The 17,804-nt window shown below is 27.2% G+C and overlaps 1 protein-coding gene across 1 annotated transcript; it reads right to left on the reverse strand.

Annotated features, from left to right (window-relative positions):
* Positions 1-3,026: 3,026 nt before the first annotated feature.
* Positions 3,027-5,843, reverse strand: LOC145848373 (NACHT, LRR and PYD domains-containing protein 3-like; the record flags this gene model as incomplete). The annotated part of the gene is made up of 5 exons (XM_082953879.1): positions 5,830-5,843; positions 5,615-5,744; positions 5,261-5,340; positions 3,253-4,195; positions 3,027-3,177 (listed from the first exon to the last, which is right to left on the reverse strand). Coding segments are annotated over exons 1-5 (1,318 nt in total), but the record flags the coding sequence as incomplete, so codon positions are not given.
* Positions 5,844-17,804: the final 11,961 nt, after the last annotated feature.

A 17,804-nucleotide genomic window follows, 5' to 3' on the forward strand; every position in this document is an offset into this window, starting at 1 on the left:
TCACCGATTGTTGTGCTTCGTGTTTGAACTAAACCAAGAAATTATACTAAAGTGTCAAAGTTAAAAAAACATCTCTAATAAAAATTCTCTGATGAGCAATAGTTTTTCTATCAGTGCTGTCATCTTAACATATTGATTAAAGTCATAATTTGATTTATGCGGCTTTATAACCTTAATGCATTTCCTAAATAGGACTTCTTGTTGTCATTGAAGAAATAAACAAAAGTATTTCATTACTGCCAATAAAAATTCTTTAAAAAAGTTTTCAATTATAAACGGTATCTCATTATTAATAATAAATTTTGCTACTTTATAACTTGCCTTAACAACTTTTTTCTGATAATTCTGTAGTTACTGAAGATAATCATGTGCTTTGTTGGAACTGACTTTGGTGATTTGATTTTTATCGTTTCTCGCAGTAACTCCTAACTAACATTTTTTTTTGTTGCTCGTCTTTTATTTTACAACTAATATTTTTAAAGTCTTATTGCAGATAAAAAATTGCTGTAATGCTTAACAAAAAAGAGTATTTTCTCTTCGCTAATGACTCAATTAAGTTTTATACTTTTGTTAAAAATGTTTAAGAAAGTTAATTGTCCATTCCAGCTGACTTATATTTTTTGGCATGTAATTTGTTTACTGTTAATAAGTTTTGTTATTTATTTATGTTGTAAACTTTGTTTTAACTGGGTTTCTACACAAACAGGCTATTTTAAAAGCTTGAAAACTCAGATGTGTGTGAAACTTTTATTTCAAACACTTTAAATAAATCTTAGAATTCCCAGAATAGTTTTTATGACTGGAGTGTAGTTTACTAATTGTAGTTTTTTCTTGTTTTTTACACTTTGTGTACTTTTTAGTGATGATGATATTTTTACTGGGTACTTGAGCTTGATATACAACGATTTCCTAGCATTTTTAACTTTTAATGAACTTAGGCTGGTTTGATACAACTCAGACATTTTTGCTTTTTAAGTGACAACCATGTAAAATATTAGTTACTAATAAGATATTTTATTTAAGTATTCGAGAATTAATTATGTTAAAGAATTTGTTCTAGCTTTCTATAATACAAACAGGTATTAATTTTATTAAATTAACTAATTACTAAATTTTTTAATGAATGTAAAATATTTAACACGCAAAAACTTTTTTTTGAAGTTAATATTCTTAGAAATATGAAAAAAGGAGTTGATAATATAACAAATAAATTGTCTTTCAAGTTTGGTTTTTGTAGAGAGTTAAATAGTATGTAAAATTACAAAAGTATTAAATTTAACTTAGTAAGTGCTTATGAAAGTACATAGTATATTAACACTTAAGTATATTAGTCAATGTAAATTTTATTCTAATTTTATTTAATTTAATTTAAATAGTCATTCTATGTATAGCTAAAAGTTATTTAAAATGATATGGTGAATAAAAGTAAAACTTTTCTCTAGTGTGACTAAAACTAAAACCAAAAGATTATTCAAATGTCACTAAAATTAAAACTGCGGCCCGCGAAGACTTTGTAAACTTGAAATTTGGCCCGCGACCACCAACTGCCTGCCGACCCCTGATCTAGTATAACAAAATTTATTACTTTTTATATACTTAAAACATTTTTTAACTTTAAAATAGTTTTTCTCTGTCCAGCGTATTAGTCTTGACAAACTGTATAATGCTATATATACTTTAAGACTTTTATATATCAGACTTCTTTTTTTTACTTATTCAAAAACAAAAAAAAAACGAACAAGATAAAACAAAACGTATCTTGTTTTTTTTAGTCAGAAACTAATTTTTTCTTTAAAGAGGAACACAGAATTATAATTGAGACTTATTAACACTTATACATTACTAAGTTTGGATTTACTCGCCTAACTATTTATGCTAAGTTTTTTAAACAAACCTAATTTTTATAAACATATATTAAGAAAAAAAACTTTGTATGCACGATTAGGTGCTAGCACCCAAACTTTGTAATAAATAAGTGTTAATAACCTTAATTACACTATAAAATAATATATAGTTTACTAATAAAAATTTCTGTGAAGTTGATAAAATATAATTAATATTATTTATAGATAGAGTTATAACAAGATAATCCCAAGTAAAAAAATATTTCAAATAATCTCAATTTTATAACAGGTAAGAAGACCAATGTATTTCAAACAATAAAAAAGAACATAAATTACAGTTTATTAAAACAATTTTAAAAAATTAAATAAATTGAAACTATTATTTTAAAAAAATGTTTTTTTTTAGTTGAAAGTTTTAAAGCAAACTCTCTAAACCTAATAAAATGAGACATCAACAATTTGAATTGAAAATTTTAAACTGCAAAACTAATTACAAAAGCTTAAACTAGAAGTATAAACACGCCCAAATAAAAGTGTAAATGAAACAAGTGTTATAAAACTTAGAAGCCTCTGAAAAACTAATTAAGAAGAACACACATACAAAAATATTAAAGCTTGTTGTCTTTTCATTTTGAAGAAAGTATCACTACAAACAAAAACAATGATAAATACCAGAATAACTAGAGATTCTACATATAAAGTTTTTGTCGAAATTCAAGAAAAAAAAATTACTACTGTTGCAGAGTAAAAAAAAAGAATTTGAAAAATGCAACATTTTGTATGGCAAATGAAGACAACTCTTACTGCAAAGCAATTGAAAAAAAAATTTTTATAATAGAAGATAAAAGGTTTTCAGATTATTATAAAAGTTCGTAAACTGAATAAAACTGACAACAGTGTACTACAAATAACCACAGTTTGAGGAAAAAAAAAGCATATGGTTTATTAATAAAACCATCTAGTACAGCTAAAAACTGTTTCTAAGGACAATTATAAATTTGTCATAAAACACAGCAAAAATAAAACTGCTTGAAAATATAAATATAGAAAGCATTGAAGTTTTTTTTCAACTAAATATATACAAATACTAAAAGCAGATGTTAAGAACTTTTACCATCTATATATTTAGTATATAAACGATTATTTTTTTATAAATAGTTAGTATAACTTTTACAAACTAACAGCTCTTTGAAATCATAGTGCACATAAGTCTTCGCACAATCGACCATTTCATTAGCAGTAACTCATCTTGAGATAGAATAAAAGTTTTAACGAACACTTTGAAATATTCTAACTCGCTGCTGTACAGAACATATTTTGCAGCCAAGTACTCCTGTGTAGACGAACAAATATTAAACAACTAATAAAATTTAAGTAAACTAAAATAGACTATATGTATCGTTTTTACCTGGAAAGTTTGATGAGTAAAAACAAGACGTTTTTCACCTTCTGAATTTTGGTATGAAGAAGTAATAACGCTTGCATCAACCATAACGTACTTCTCAAAATCTTCTAAAGTTAATCCTTCAACAAGATCATTCTGAGAAAACACAAGTTTAGACTTGGTCAGCAGTTTGTAACACGTCTCTTCAATTTTTAACATCTTTTCTTGTTGTTGTCTGTTTACTGAAGCATTCTTTGTAGAAAAAAACTTTTCGAAAACAGCAACATGTAGTTTAGAAGGTGTTAGATTCCTATACTCTATTTGGTCATTAGTTACAACTTTAGTCAAAAGAAACAAACTAATAGGATTAGCAGCAATAACTCCCAAACTGTTATTTTTTATAATGCTTTGAATTAACTTTTGTTTATCTTCATCTACATACAACTTAAGAGCTTCTTTTAGCACTGCCTCACTAAAACCTTCAAGTGTAAACATTTTTTGAGGTTTAAGATCCCCACGAAGACAAGTAAGAGAATAAGGTCTAGAAGTAAGAATAATTTTGGTTTCAGTTAAAACTTTACGTGACAAAATAGATGCCAACCATTGACCTGGTGTAAATTTTTCATTTAGGTCAGGAGAAACTTCTGACATTTTGTTTAAATCAATTTTGTTGGTGAGTTGATCCAAGCCGTCGAGAACCAGAACAAATCTAGATTGGTTTTCAACTAGCCAATTAACAAAAACCTTAAGTTCCTTGTTATCCAACATCAAGTCAACGCAACAATATTTTGTTAAGAACTGTCCTAAGTTAATCTTTTTATTTTGACTTACTTGATTCAGGTTCAAATTAAAACAAAGAAAATCTTTTTCATAGAACTTTCTGGAAATAATATTCGTTAGGAAGGTTTTACCTGAACCAGCCTCTCCAGAGATACTAATGTAAGGATTAGAGGAGCTTGCTTCAAATCTAAAAAAAAGTTTATGTAATCACAACATAAGGTTTATAGATTTCTCTGTATAAAAATCTTCAGTCGTAAAATTCGGTATAAAGTAAAAACAAAAGTAAAATTTTATTGTTTTTGTATTAGAAGCATGCCTTATACCATTTTGCTTTCGTAAGTATAATTATTTTTTTATTCTAATGAGTTAGTAGTAATTTTTTTAGCACTAACTATTTATCTAATAAATTGCTATTATAAACCTTATAAAACATTATCAATATATATTGATATAAAATGTATAACAACTACTCACAAGAAAAAAACAAAAATAAAAACTTACCTAATTAACTGTTCTAAAGTTTCAAAGTTGTTTTCATCATTTAGATTTGTCTGACTTCGTCTGGTTTCAAGATTAGCTCGTTGAAAATTTTGGTCTTTTTTTATTCTAGGCACAGCTTCAAAAGATTTTTTACTGAAAACATCGCAACTTTCTCCGAAAGCGTTTTTGAATGTTTTAAGTTTTTTTATTGATGCTTGCTTAACTTTGGATAGAACTGGATTGTCTGTTTTTTTATTCTATAAACTTTAATACTATTTTTAGAATCGTTTTAATTAGAATACGACTAACTATAATTTAAATTCATGGCAGACTAATTACCAAGTTTCGTTTATATGATTAATAAAAAAGACTTTTTTTATAAACTTAGCCAAGCTTTTATAAAAAATAGTTACTTACTGTCCAGTTTTTTTTCATTGAAAACTTTTCTTACATAATTTTCATAATCCATTGCAGCTGCAAGTTAATATCAAAATTAGATTTAGAAAAGAAAAAATTTACTTGATCTTTTTGATACAGTATATTTTTTATATATAGTCAAATTTTTAAAATGTATAAAAAACTTTATTGTTTTATAAACAATTAATAACTAAACTTTTAAGACTTATAAATGAATGTTTGTTTTATTCTGACTCATAGCAAACAAACAATGCTTAACTTACAAAGTTCAAGTTCTTTACAAAGATCAGAATTAGCTCCATTACTTTCAGATTTCAACGTTTTAATTAATACTTCGTACCAATTTTCCTTTAACCTGTTCATCTTTGCATTGTACAAATATTCTTTTGCTGCTCTCTCTGAACCGTACTTTTCGTGAATCATCTTTACATTTTCCTTTATTCAAGAAAATATTCATTATTTTGTTTTAAGAACATTAGTTGCTTTTTTAATAGTTATATTTTACGTAGATTTCAGTTACAATAACTTACAATAATAGCCTCATACAAGTTTTCTATCGAGACACAACCTATAATCAACCATTAATAATTAGATTTGTGCGTTTGTTAACTTTATGATTTAAATCAATTGAAATATTTTCAAGGGTTTCTTAAAGAATATTTCATGCTGTTTAAACAACTTTTATGAAGTATATCCTAATAAATCTTACTTCAATTTCCGGTGTGAGGCCAAGCTGGTCTCCAAAGACGTCATAATCAAAGCATTCCAAAAACCTTCTTTTGATTTCTGGATGTTGTTCAAACTTGCACAGCAGTACTTTTCCTTTCACTTTCTCGTATCTGTGTGATTTGCTTATTAACAAAACTTTTTGAAATTCTGAAACAACACTTTTTAAAAACAAACAGAAAAGTAAACAAAATATACCTTTCTCCACTCATTCTAAACAGGCTAAATTTACAGTTGTACTTTTTTTGTTTCCTTTTAATGTTTTTTATATGTTTGGTTCCATCTAAATTTTATTGTAATCAAACTTAAATAAAAATTAATACTATTTTAGTTCCTGAAAAAAGCTTATTCTTATGTTTAGTTTTAAATAGAATAAGTTCATAGCACAAATGTATAAATCAACTAATTGAAAAAAATAAAACAAGAGAAGTATTGTTAAGCATCAAATATACTTTTTAGTGTATGTTGATTACACAAAGTAAACAAAAGTAATTTACCAGCTACAAATATCTAGCGCCACTAGAACAAACATTTTTGTGCTGTTATCTCTGAATTACACAAGCGATGTTTCTCTGTTGACATTCAATCACATTTAAGTAATACGTTTATTTATTATAAGAAGAAGTTTTCAAAGAACTGCTTTAGTCATTTTTAAAAATATTACGACCGCCGTACAACTATAAATGTGTAATAAAACTTGTTTCAATAAACTTAACTCAAGCCTGCTGATCTGTTTTTCTTTAAGCTTAATTACGAATGATCAGACACAAACATATTTTTAGTATAACAGTTATATTATATTTAATAAAAAGCTCTATAATAAAATATTAACTAAACTACTTTATTTTAGACTTTAAAACAGCCACATCGTAAAAATTTTAATCTGATAACATTAAACTATTTCATTGAAGTTTATATAAGTGTTTTTTCTTTTTTAAATTTTACATATTGTTTGTTGAACGAAAAAAAAAAGCGCTCAAATATTTAATCCTAGGACCTGGTGTACGAAAAAACCTTTCGGTTATCGAGTCATACACCAGGATACAGTTTAAAGTCATGTCCAGGACAATACATCGTTTTGACATTTGTCGTTTAAAGTCATTAACTATGAGTTTTATTGTGAAACTTCTTTTGTTCAAGTATTAACAATAAATGCTTATAAAAAATTCGATACTTTTATATAATCAACTTTTATACGATAAATTAAATTTCGGACTTATATTATTTTTAGTACATGTTTAAAAAAAAGCAAATTGATATTAGTACCTTATTTTAACCTTTAATTACTATAAAAACTTACAAAACTGATTACAAGCTCAGTAAAACTTAAGCTAGTAGTTAATAAACAACTAAAACATATTAATTGGGTTTAGCTCTGGATACTCTTTGGAACTTTTAGTAAACTAGTTACATCAAATTTTACGTTATACTAAGTTTTATCAAAAAATTTTATTAGTACGTTGATTTTATCTTGATAAGATTTTTATATATAATTTGTTCAACGAAAAATAAAACTCTCAAAATATTTGGTCCTCGGACCTAGTGTACGAAGAACCTTTCGGTTATCGAGTCTCACACCATTTGGATACCTTTTAACGTCTTGTAAACGAAACATGTAATCTTTATTTCATGTGAACGAAACACTTAATTACATAAGTCGATAAAAATATAATAAAGCTTTACATTAAAGTTTAAGAAAGTAAACGTTTGGTAATTATTTTGAAATCATAATTTTAAGTTAAACGAAAATTGTCTTCTTTCTTAATTTAATTTCTAAGTAGTTGGATATAACTTGTTAGTTTTTTCTTCTCTTTTTACTGATTTTAACTTGTTTTGGAAGAATTTCAATAACAGTTAACGAGTAAGCAGTTAATTTAACTAAATTAATAAGAAACCTTAAAAAGTACCAAAATTTGTATACAAAAATAGAAACACTTAAACTTTACATGTTTTGTTTAATAGCTTTAAATACTGTTTTATTCGTTTTTAGTTTGTCTAAAGCAGTGGTTCCCAACCTTTTTGATGCCCCGCACCCCTAAAGTCTCTTAATTTGATCTCGCACCCCTAACACTATATGCTATTATTAATTATTAATAATTTGATTATAAAATCATAGTTTTTATTAATTAATAATTTGTATTTTAGTTTTTATGATAGTGTACTATATTAACAAAAACAAAATACTTGGAAATTTAGAAATATAATAAACTATATTCGAACAAGTTTTATCTATTTTTTAATTTATACAAAAACAATGCTTCAGCCTATGTCTTTTTCATTTAGTTTTTTAAGATTTAAAAAGATATTAGAAGTGAGGAAAAAGCACTAGAAATTAGTAAATATTAGGCTTAAAATTAAAAATAAACTTTTTATACATTTTGTTATGAATATGTGTACTTAAAAATAAAAATCATCTGTTTTAAGTTAAGCTTATGTGATGTTTTATTTTCAAAACTATTAGCAGCTAGCAGGTTTCAAAATAATAAGGGTTTGAGATAAGATTTTTTAAAGTTAAAAGATTTAAAAGTCTTAAATTGAAAAAGATATGTATAAAAGCAAATACAAAAAAAAAGTTTGTACGCTTACAACAGTGGTGTAGCATCGTATTTTGGCCAAAAAATTCCCTAAATTAAAACTTTTGTAAATAGCTATAAAAAGATCTTTTTATAAGTAATATAATTGAAATTAATTCATTAAGTAAAATAAGTTCGAAGTAACTGTTTTAAAAAATACTTAGAATTATTAGAAGTAACTTAAATAGAAGATTACATTATAAATGTAATAGACTTAACAGAACCTGTTCTTAACAGCTGTTAAAAAACCTGCTTAAGATACTAATTTTTATTTAAGTATTTCAACAAAATAGATGCTAGCTCATAAACTGTTTTAAACAACTAATGGCCAGTTAAGAAAATAAAATATCTAAAGAATAGATGATTAAAATTCACAGGTGTAAAACTCTAAGAAAGCTTTAGTGAAATGTTAATTCTAAACTAACAGCTATTACATGAAATTAATAAAATGAATTTACTTCTAGAAAAGCGCTCTTGCTCTATGATGTATAACTAAAATTAATTTATTCAGAAAATTAGCGCCAACTTCTTTTTATAACAAAATGTACTTTTTAACTTTGTAAACTTTATTAGAGAGTGAAAATCTCCTTATTTATCATACAAAAATGAAAAGCCATCTCGCACCCCCTGGAATGCTGACTCGCACCCCCAAGGGGTGCGAGCATCCCTGGTTGGGAACCCCTGGTCTAAAGGCTAAGTTGATATTTCTAGTATCTCGTACAGTAAACCTTTGCAGTGCATAGTAATATTAATTAAAATAAATTCACTCTGCTAAACTACCTTAAAAACTAGTATTTGTTTTAGTCGGTATTATATTTAGAACTTGTAAAAACTCTTTTTTAGAAGCTTTAATTTGTGTATCATCCGAGACAATTAAACCGTAATAATAGTAGTTTTTCTGAAAGTAAATAAGTATTTTAGAATCGAGTGTGTAAGAAGTTTTTTATTAATTAAAATGTATGCAATATTTATATAAATCTTTGAAACTCATAACTCAATGAAAAAAAAAATGTTTTGTCGTTTGTATATATTAAACAACTGTACTGTTTCTTTTGTTGAACTTTAGACTTTAAAATAAATTGTTTAAAAATCCTTCCAAGTGGGCTCAGTGAAAATTGATTAAGTTAGGAAAATTTAATTTTGTAAACTATATATATACATATGGTTTGCCACTAGTTTTGTTCGAAATTTCTTCCAGATAATTTTAAAGTATAAGCTTCCTTATCTCTTTATAGTATAAAACCTGAGCTTATAATAAAAATAGATTTCCAATAATTAACTCCCTTACCATAAGATTTTTATTAAACCGTAGTATTGATACATAGTAAATACAATCAATACTTAATAACGACTTAGAGTTTGTTTTCAAGCCTTAACTTGTTTTAAAACTAACTAGATATTTTTGATAGAAGTATTTTTCATGTACATTCTTAAAGATGTAAATAAAAATAACCACTTAAAAATTAACAGTAAACTACAAGTATATTTATTTACGTTAAGTTCATTAGACTTTGTGTAAGAATTTTTACCCCATAATACATTTATAGCAGTTTTATATGTTTTTAGGAACGATATTGTGTAGTAAAAAAATTTAATTTTTATACGTGTTTTTACTACTATTAGCTTAACTTTACTAGATATCTTGGTTTAAAGCAACATCAAGTTGAACAATACTATACTTATTTCTGTAAAAAATCTAATTTAAAACAAAAACACTAGTGCAATATATACATTAGGGTGCTTATAAAAACGGCGACATTTGAGTTGTTTGCAGCTTTTTTTTCCATTTGACAAGCATCACAAAAACAACCTATGCAAAATTTGAAACAACTTAAAAAACTTTCATGGACATGTTCTAAATTTTTTGAAAAAAAAAAATCTGAAAACTCAAGAAAACCACCAAAAATTGATAAAAATTACATAAAATAAACAAGTGTCTCCAACAACAGTTCTTTATTTCGTAAACTCTGCAAAATGTGTTTTTGTGATAATTGCGACCTGTAAAACTATTTTCAGTATAAATCTCTAAAGTCCCACTTTTTAGGTCCCACACAGTTTGCATTGGGGTAGTTTTCGGAAAATCGAAAAGTGCTAGCATTAAAGTTCTTGATATTTTGCAAAGGGTGTATTTGCGACATTTGCCAGATAAGAAAAAACCTGAAAACTCGAACGTCGCTGTTTTTACAAGCACCAAAATGTACATTTATTAAATATTTTATTAAAGAAAATTTTTGTTTCTCTTTATAGATAAGAGTTTATTCATCAGTATACTAAAGTACTTAAGTTAAAAATTATGAATGATCAAGTAATTAACATTGTTAAACGTAGATTAGCGCATTCAATAATTTTTGTAGAAAGTTGTTCAAATTTTCAGGTTTTACCACAAATTTTGACCAAAACTTCTGTATTTTCAAAAAATTCCTAATTCCATTAACTTTCTTTTTTCACCTATATTTTCAAAGTCTATGATTTTACAGATTTAATCGCCGCTATGAATATTTTTAAAAGATAAAGTTAACGTTTAAATTGAAGTTTTGTATTTTTACGTAGATGCGTTTTTTTGTTTATATTATATTGAACGACAAAAAAAAAGACGCTAAAAATATTTGATCCTAGGACCTAGTGCACAAAGAACCTTTCGGTTATCGAGTCGCACACCACGGATACCTTTTAACGTCTTGTCTAGGACTTGTCTTGTTTAATTTCTAGTAATTTTTACAAGTTTATAACTATTAAAGCTTTAACATTTTTTTTTAATTTCAAATTTCTTTAGTGTATTCGAATATCTGATTAATTTTGCCCAGATTTTGATAACTTGGTGCAACACTGAAAAATTATGAGCGTATGTAATTTATTTCTTCCGTGTCTATTTACATGGAATATCTACTATAGTTGAATTTTAATAGTATAGATATTTTTAGTTGTATAAATGGAGCGAATCAGAGTAGATAAAAAATATTTCTTGGTTCAGAAACTAATAAAACTTGTTCCAAAGAATTTCTATCAAGTCAATATGACTGATTTTTTATGCTTACAAAAAATATTTTTTACTATTTATATTATTAATGTTTAGTTAATATGAGTAAAAAGAACTGATATGCTTTCTTTTAGATTATTTGTTCTTTATGTTTTTATAAACTTTATTTTCATACAGTTAAAGTAAATAAAAGGTTTGTTACTCGAGGTTTACTATTACTTCTAACCCGCGATCACTTTCTACCTGGTAGGTAAAAAATTATTTATTTTTTATTCAGGGTTTAATTTGAAAAATAACTAATCTTATCAAATTTTTCTTATGCTAAAATTCGATTACTCAAACAAAACTAAATGTTTAGATGATTTTATTTAAAAATTATTATTAATGTTAATTTTATCTTGTTAAATTTTCAATTTTTTTTATCAATCTGCTTTAATGGAACTTTTTTTTATTGTGTTAGATTTTTAGCAATTATCTTTAAGTCTGCTTTGTAGAGTTATTAAACTAAGCTGTATATGTAAGTTGATCTTCTCGTCATTTACGCAGCTAGAATATTTTAACAGCTTCGTTGTAATGTTTATTTCTCGACTTTAAAATTAATATTTTCATCAACGTCAATAAACAAAAAAGATGAAGAACATAAAATAACTTTTTAAAGTTATACGTTTAGAATTTATTACTCAAGTTGTTTATTTTTCTCTTCTATAAAATGAAGTATTATATAGAGCAAAACAAGGTTTTATAGAACAAAACAGTTTTAAAGTTTCAAAAATAATTTTTCACGGTTAATGTTCAAAATTTTTTTTAATGGTTAACTTTCACAGGATAACCGAAATCGCACTATTTTAAACAAGTATATTATCAACAATGAAATATTCGTTAACCATATGCGTTATTACAAACTAATCATTAAAATAAACTTTATTGTAAAACCTACTTTATGTTTCAAATTTATACTATTAAAAGAAATTTAAAGGAGAAAATGAACATTTCAACCAATATCAACGGAATTCAAGTTGGCTTTTCTGTAATATAAGAAATAGTTGATGAAAGAGGAAAAATTGTGATAGAGTTTTTACAAGCTTTTGCTCTTAACTATACTTAATTTAACCATAAGTTGTTTCTTTAACTTCGAAAAATTTAAGCATCAGTTTTTTGATATTTCTTTTTGATAAAGTAAATTTAAGTATATTTATATCAGAATTAGTTATAATTTAGCTCTACTTACAACAAAAAAAGTGAACCAAGTGATCTTATTTTTTGGATATTCTACAAACTGAGATTACATGCTTTTTATGTTGACCGCAAAAAAATTCAGTAAGCCTAGCCAAGTTATTATAAAAAGCTGCTACGACCCCAAATACAAAATAAAGATTATAATAAATAGCATGACGAGCGTCGTCAATTTCGCGCATTAACGGAAGCGACATTTATAAATGGAGGCAACACAAATCTTTGCAATGAAGCACAATATGTTACAAATGGAATGAAGTTTCTGCGACTGTCGAAGAAAGATTAAGTTCTTCTTCCGCAGTTTTCCAAGGTGGGTTTGAATCCGATATGGTGGATAATAATATTCAAGCTCTGAATTTCCGATACAGTTTTTATTTTGAATTTCAATAAAGAAACACAATTTTCTGGAAGATGTTGTTGTTTCCGTATTTTGTAATTCGTTTGTTTTATCACTAGTGTGTCAATATAGCGTTTGTCATAAGCGACTTTTTCTTTAAATTTTTTGTAAATATTCTATAGATACATAGCTTTTAATTAATACTGTATTTAATTCGAAAACTAATTTCATTAGTGTTATCTACTTTTAATATTGATTAAGTTTTTAAGTAACCTTTATTTAGAAAACTGTATAGTTCTAAATAAAGTTAATATCTGAAACCATAAATAAAATATTGATTAGGTATTAAAAAATAATTAAGAAGAGCATAGATATCTGACAGACAGTTATTTTTATTTATATAACTGACCGTTTTACTCTGTAGTGAAGAGTTATTAATTACCAACTAGTTTAAATTAGAAATCAATTTAAGTAGACCCCATAATAGATTATTAGCAAACTTTAATATTTGTATTTAAAGTATCTCGTAAGTTGATAACAAATAAAAGTTATTTAAGCGTTTAGCAAACAACGTGATAGATTTAGGACGCATAGCAAAAGCATTAGTTAACTACGAGCGTTAACTTAGCTAGGATAACCATTTTTGGATTTTAAACTCAAAGCTTTAAAACTTAACACTTCACTTGTCTTTAAGGCTAACTAGGATTTCTTTTATTCTTAAGAACATTCCTATACAATTTAATTTTAAATTTATATTTTAAATAATTTATATTTTAAAATAATTTTAATCGAATTGGGGTTTGACTGTTGATGCAGGGCCCCTTTAAAAATTTTGAATTTTTTCATGTTTTTATTCTGATCGCTATAAGTAAAAAAGTATTTATTTTCTAACCTACTTATATTTGTATGTGTTCCAATATGTTCTATTGTTTATAAATATTTAAGTAGTGATTATCTAACGATGTAGTTTAAAACCTATTAAATATTAAAAAACATTTATCTAACATTACAACAAGTATACAAAAATTTTATTATCAACTTTATTAATTTTATTATCATCATATGATAAAAAACTTAAGCATTTTTTGAAGTTAAACAAACGAAAGATTTAAAAAATTAAACTAATTAAACTAGCAGAACATTGCAAAGTTCAAACAAATTAAATATATACATGTACAATACAAACAGCTATAAAAAAGGAACTAACATTATTTAGGTAGCTTCAAGCTAGTAAGTTTCAATGAAAAAAAGAAAAAACTCAATAAAAAAACGAACATATTCTACTTATGTTTCAGTACCTTTTATTTCTGATTGCCTGTCAACTGAAATAAAAGTTGTTTGTTTAATAAAATATTATCTAAACATATTTGACAAACGGTTAACTTGACTTTAGTAAGAGTTTAAGCTTAAATGTAAAATAATAGACAGAAATAATTAGTAATATTACATAATTTTTCATTTGCTTAAAATAAACATAAGATAAAAGCTGGGAAAATTTTAAATTTTATTATTTTAAATTTTATTATTCGAAAAATATAGTATATGTACTGCTATAAAGCAATAATATTTAGCTGAGTTTAAAAACTAACTTGATAAGGATATAAGCTTAAATAGAACCTTTTAAAACTAATGCTCATAGATATTAACATGTTAAATATTAAATAAGAGTATTAATCCTAGGTTCGATTTCTTAGTATAATAGCCAATGTTACATAACTTATTAAATCTAAAACAGTTTAATTTAAAACACTTAGTAAAATAATAATAATAAAATTAGTCTATTGTATTAATTAACAAACTTTTGAAAATTTCCATAAAATACTTTCTAATATTTAACTTCTAATAACTTTTTTTAAAGTATCAATTTAGTTACTCAGAGATCGTATGTTTTTTAACCTGACATGACAGCATAAAAAGTTTTTAGGGTTTTTATTTACTATTTTTTTTATTTCATTGGTTGAATTGTCTTTAATCAAACAAATTCATTTTTTTATATACGCCTTTTTTAATGTATAAAACATTGATTTGAAACTTTTTTATTCATTAAATAAAAATAACACAAAAAACATAGGTCTAACTAACAGGCGAAGGTGATTTCATGATAGCAGCAGTTAAATTATGGAAAGGCGACAGCGGATCAAATTCTGCTTTTTCATTGGTTGGTGATTGAACTGCATGAGCGGTTGATGAGTTCTGAATTTATAAACTTTTTCAAATAAAAAACTTAGGACTTGGTTTATAATACTTCTATGTTGAAGGTAGAAAATGTTTGTGTATTAGTTATTTATGTTTAAGTAAAACTCATCACCAAACTAAAGCAATATTGAAAGACTTTAAGTATAAAAATATATAAATAACAACTAAGACAAACAATATTATGTAATATTTTTTATAAGAATTAACAAGTCTCTACAGACTGCTCTACAGCTTAGTATTACTTTTATACATATTAAATCTTTTAAGTAAGATAGTAAGCAAAAACAAATAATTACTTTAGTTAAAGATATATCTTACTTTGTGCTGCGACCGAGAGCTTTTCTGTTGGCTCTCTTGATTTTGAAACAAAGGAAAACTTTTATCACTGTTTGTTGATGAAATTGTTTTAGTTGATAATTGTAAAGACATATTTATTGCTACAATATTGGAAAAAGATATGGTTTACTTAGACTTTGTCACTAAAAGAAAAATTATTTTATATATAAGTTATTACGTATAATACAAATTTTCTAAAGAACTTATTTATAAAAAAACTAGGTTAAATTTGACTAAGTTGAATTAAACAAAAAACAAAATAGATATTTGTAGTTATATCCGATTATCATAAATTACTACAAAAACAATGAAAATATTTAAAAACATAAAAAAACATTAAATATTGAGATAAAATATTATAAAAACAACTGTTTAATTCAAAATTATTTACAAAACAACCTGCTATCAGGCGGGGAGATAAGCATGCCGCTGTTTTGCGATGATGGAATATCACTCGGGCTTATGCTTGAGATGCTGTCAATGAGACTTTTGAACGGGTTCGAAGGACTCAACACGTCTTCTTCCAACGGGGTCTCCGACACCTCCCTCTCGATACGAGCCGTTTTCTTTTCAGGGGATTTTTCCGACGCATTCTGGTCGTTTTCCGAAACTTCCTCCTCGGATTCATCGTCCGTCATCAGGTCTGAGAGATCGTCTTCGTCTGAAAGCTCCGACATCTGGTCGCGTTCCAAGTTGGACCTCTGAGACTGTTGCGACGCCAGATGTTCCTGGAACTCCTGGCTGTCTTCGGTGATTTCCTCGGATATCTTGTCGATGAGGCCCTTGAACGGGTCGTCGTTGGCGAGAGGGCTCATCGGGGTTTCGGTGATGTTCTGCTGGGTGGCGCTGACGTCGAACTCCAGCTTGCTTCTCTGAGAGCTCCTGAAGCTTTCCTGGGTTTCCGGCACCTTGAAACTGTGCTCGGGCGATTTCGCCGTTTCGAATATTTCTTCCGAGTTCGGGTTGTCTTCTGACCTTTGTGTGTCTCTCATTTGAGACGATTTTTGAGTTTTCGACTTTTGAGACAAACTTTGAGTGTCAACGATTTGAGACAACTTTTGAGAGCTTTGAGACAGTTTATGACCAACAACTTTTTGAGATGACCTCTGAGTTTCTGAAATTTCTTCAGCAGTCTGAGTTCCCTGCGGAGTCTCAGCGACTTCCCGAGTTTCCTGAACTTGAGAAGCTCGTTGTTGAGCATTTTCTCTCGTTGAAAGTTTGCCCATTTTCGTTGCGACCTCGTCGGGACTGCTGATCGGGATCGTGTCTGAAACTTTCGCCTCTTCGGCGTCGAAATCACGAAAATCTTCGTCGATTTCCAGCGAGGACTTGTCGCTGAACTCTTCGATTTCAACCGACGAATTTGCGTCGACGTCCATTTTCTCATCACCGCCGTCTTTCATCGTTTCGTCGTTGTTGGTGAGTGTCGCGTCAGTATTCTCTTTTGCCACGTCATCAGCCTTGTTCTCCTTTAGTTTGTTTGTGACGTCATTATCTTCGTCTTCGTCATTGACGTCTTCTTCGCTGGACGAAGAGTTTTTATCGACGTAGGAGATGTTCTGCCGCTTGGTGCGCTGCGACCTTCTCGGTGTTCCTTCGCTTTGTTGGGAAGAGAAAAGCTTCCTGCTGTTGCGCTGACCGTCCGCGTGTTTTCTCGGTTGCTTGTTAGGTGTTTCCCCGCTTCTCCTGCTCAACTGTTTGCGCTTGCTTGGCGTCAGCTGCACCTTTTTGCTGTACATCTTTCCTCGCCTGTTCATTTTCTAATTTTATTAAATATGTAAATACCTCGAGTGATACGTAAACACAGAGCTAAACAAAAAACCAACTGTAAAAACTTCACGCACATAGTTTTTCAATTGAAGATAAATTAAGATTTTGTTAAACATCTAATCTAATTCGACATAAAAAATATTATAAATCCGAATACTATTTTATTTAGGTTAACAGTACACTTCTTTTCGTTTCTAATATTTTTACCAAATTAAAAAAAAATCTTAATTAAGTAAAAAAAACATGTTGTAAAAATAAAACAAAAGTTAAAACTAGCTGAAATTCAATTGTTATCAATAAAAACTTACTGAAAAGATTTATGTTGAGCGGATTTATTCACAGTTGAATTGAATTGAGGGTTTCCAAATGAAGTAGCTGTTTCATTTACATCACCTTCAATATTCTAAAATTTTATGTTTGAAAATTAAAACTTATCTTAAAACTAAGTTGGTTATTAGCAACTTTCAGGTGATGAGAAAACTTCAAAAAAAAAACACTATTTATACTACAAACACTTGATTAAACTGGTATACAATCAAAATTAACCCGCGTTCAAAATCCACCCTTTTTTTCTTCATTTATTTTTTATATTTTTGCATTTTTTTTTTTTTTTACTATCACACTTACCCCTAACCCTTACCCTCGATTGGTAAGCGGTTCTCGAATTTGACTGGGTGGATTTTGATCGTGGGTGGATTTTGACCGTGTCCCGATTAAACTATATATGAACTTGAATGTAGAATGTTATATT

Source organism: Thalia democratica, unplaced genomic scaffold (assembly GCF_965202585.1).
Source record: "Thalia democratica unplaced genomic scaffold, ktThaDemo2.hap1.1 HAP1_SCAFFOLD_1366, whole genome shotgun sequence".
NCBI lineage: Eukaryota > Metazoa > Chordata > Thaliacea > Salpida > Salpidae > Thalia > Thalia democratica.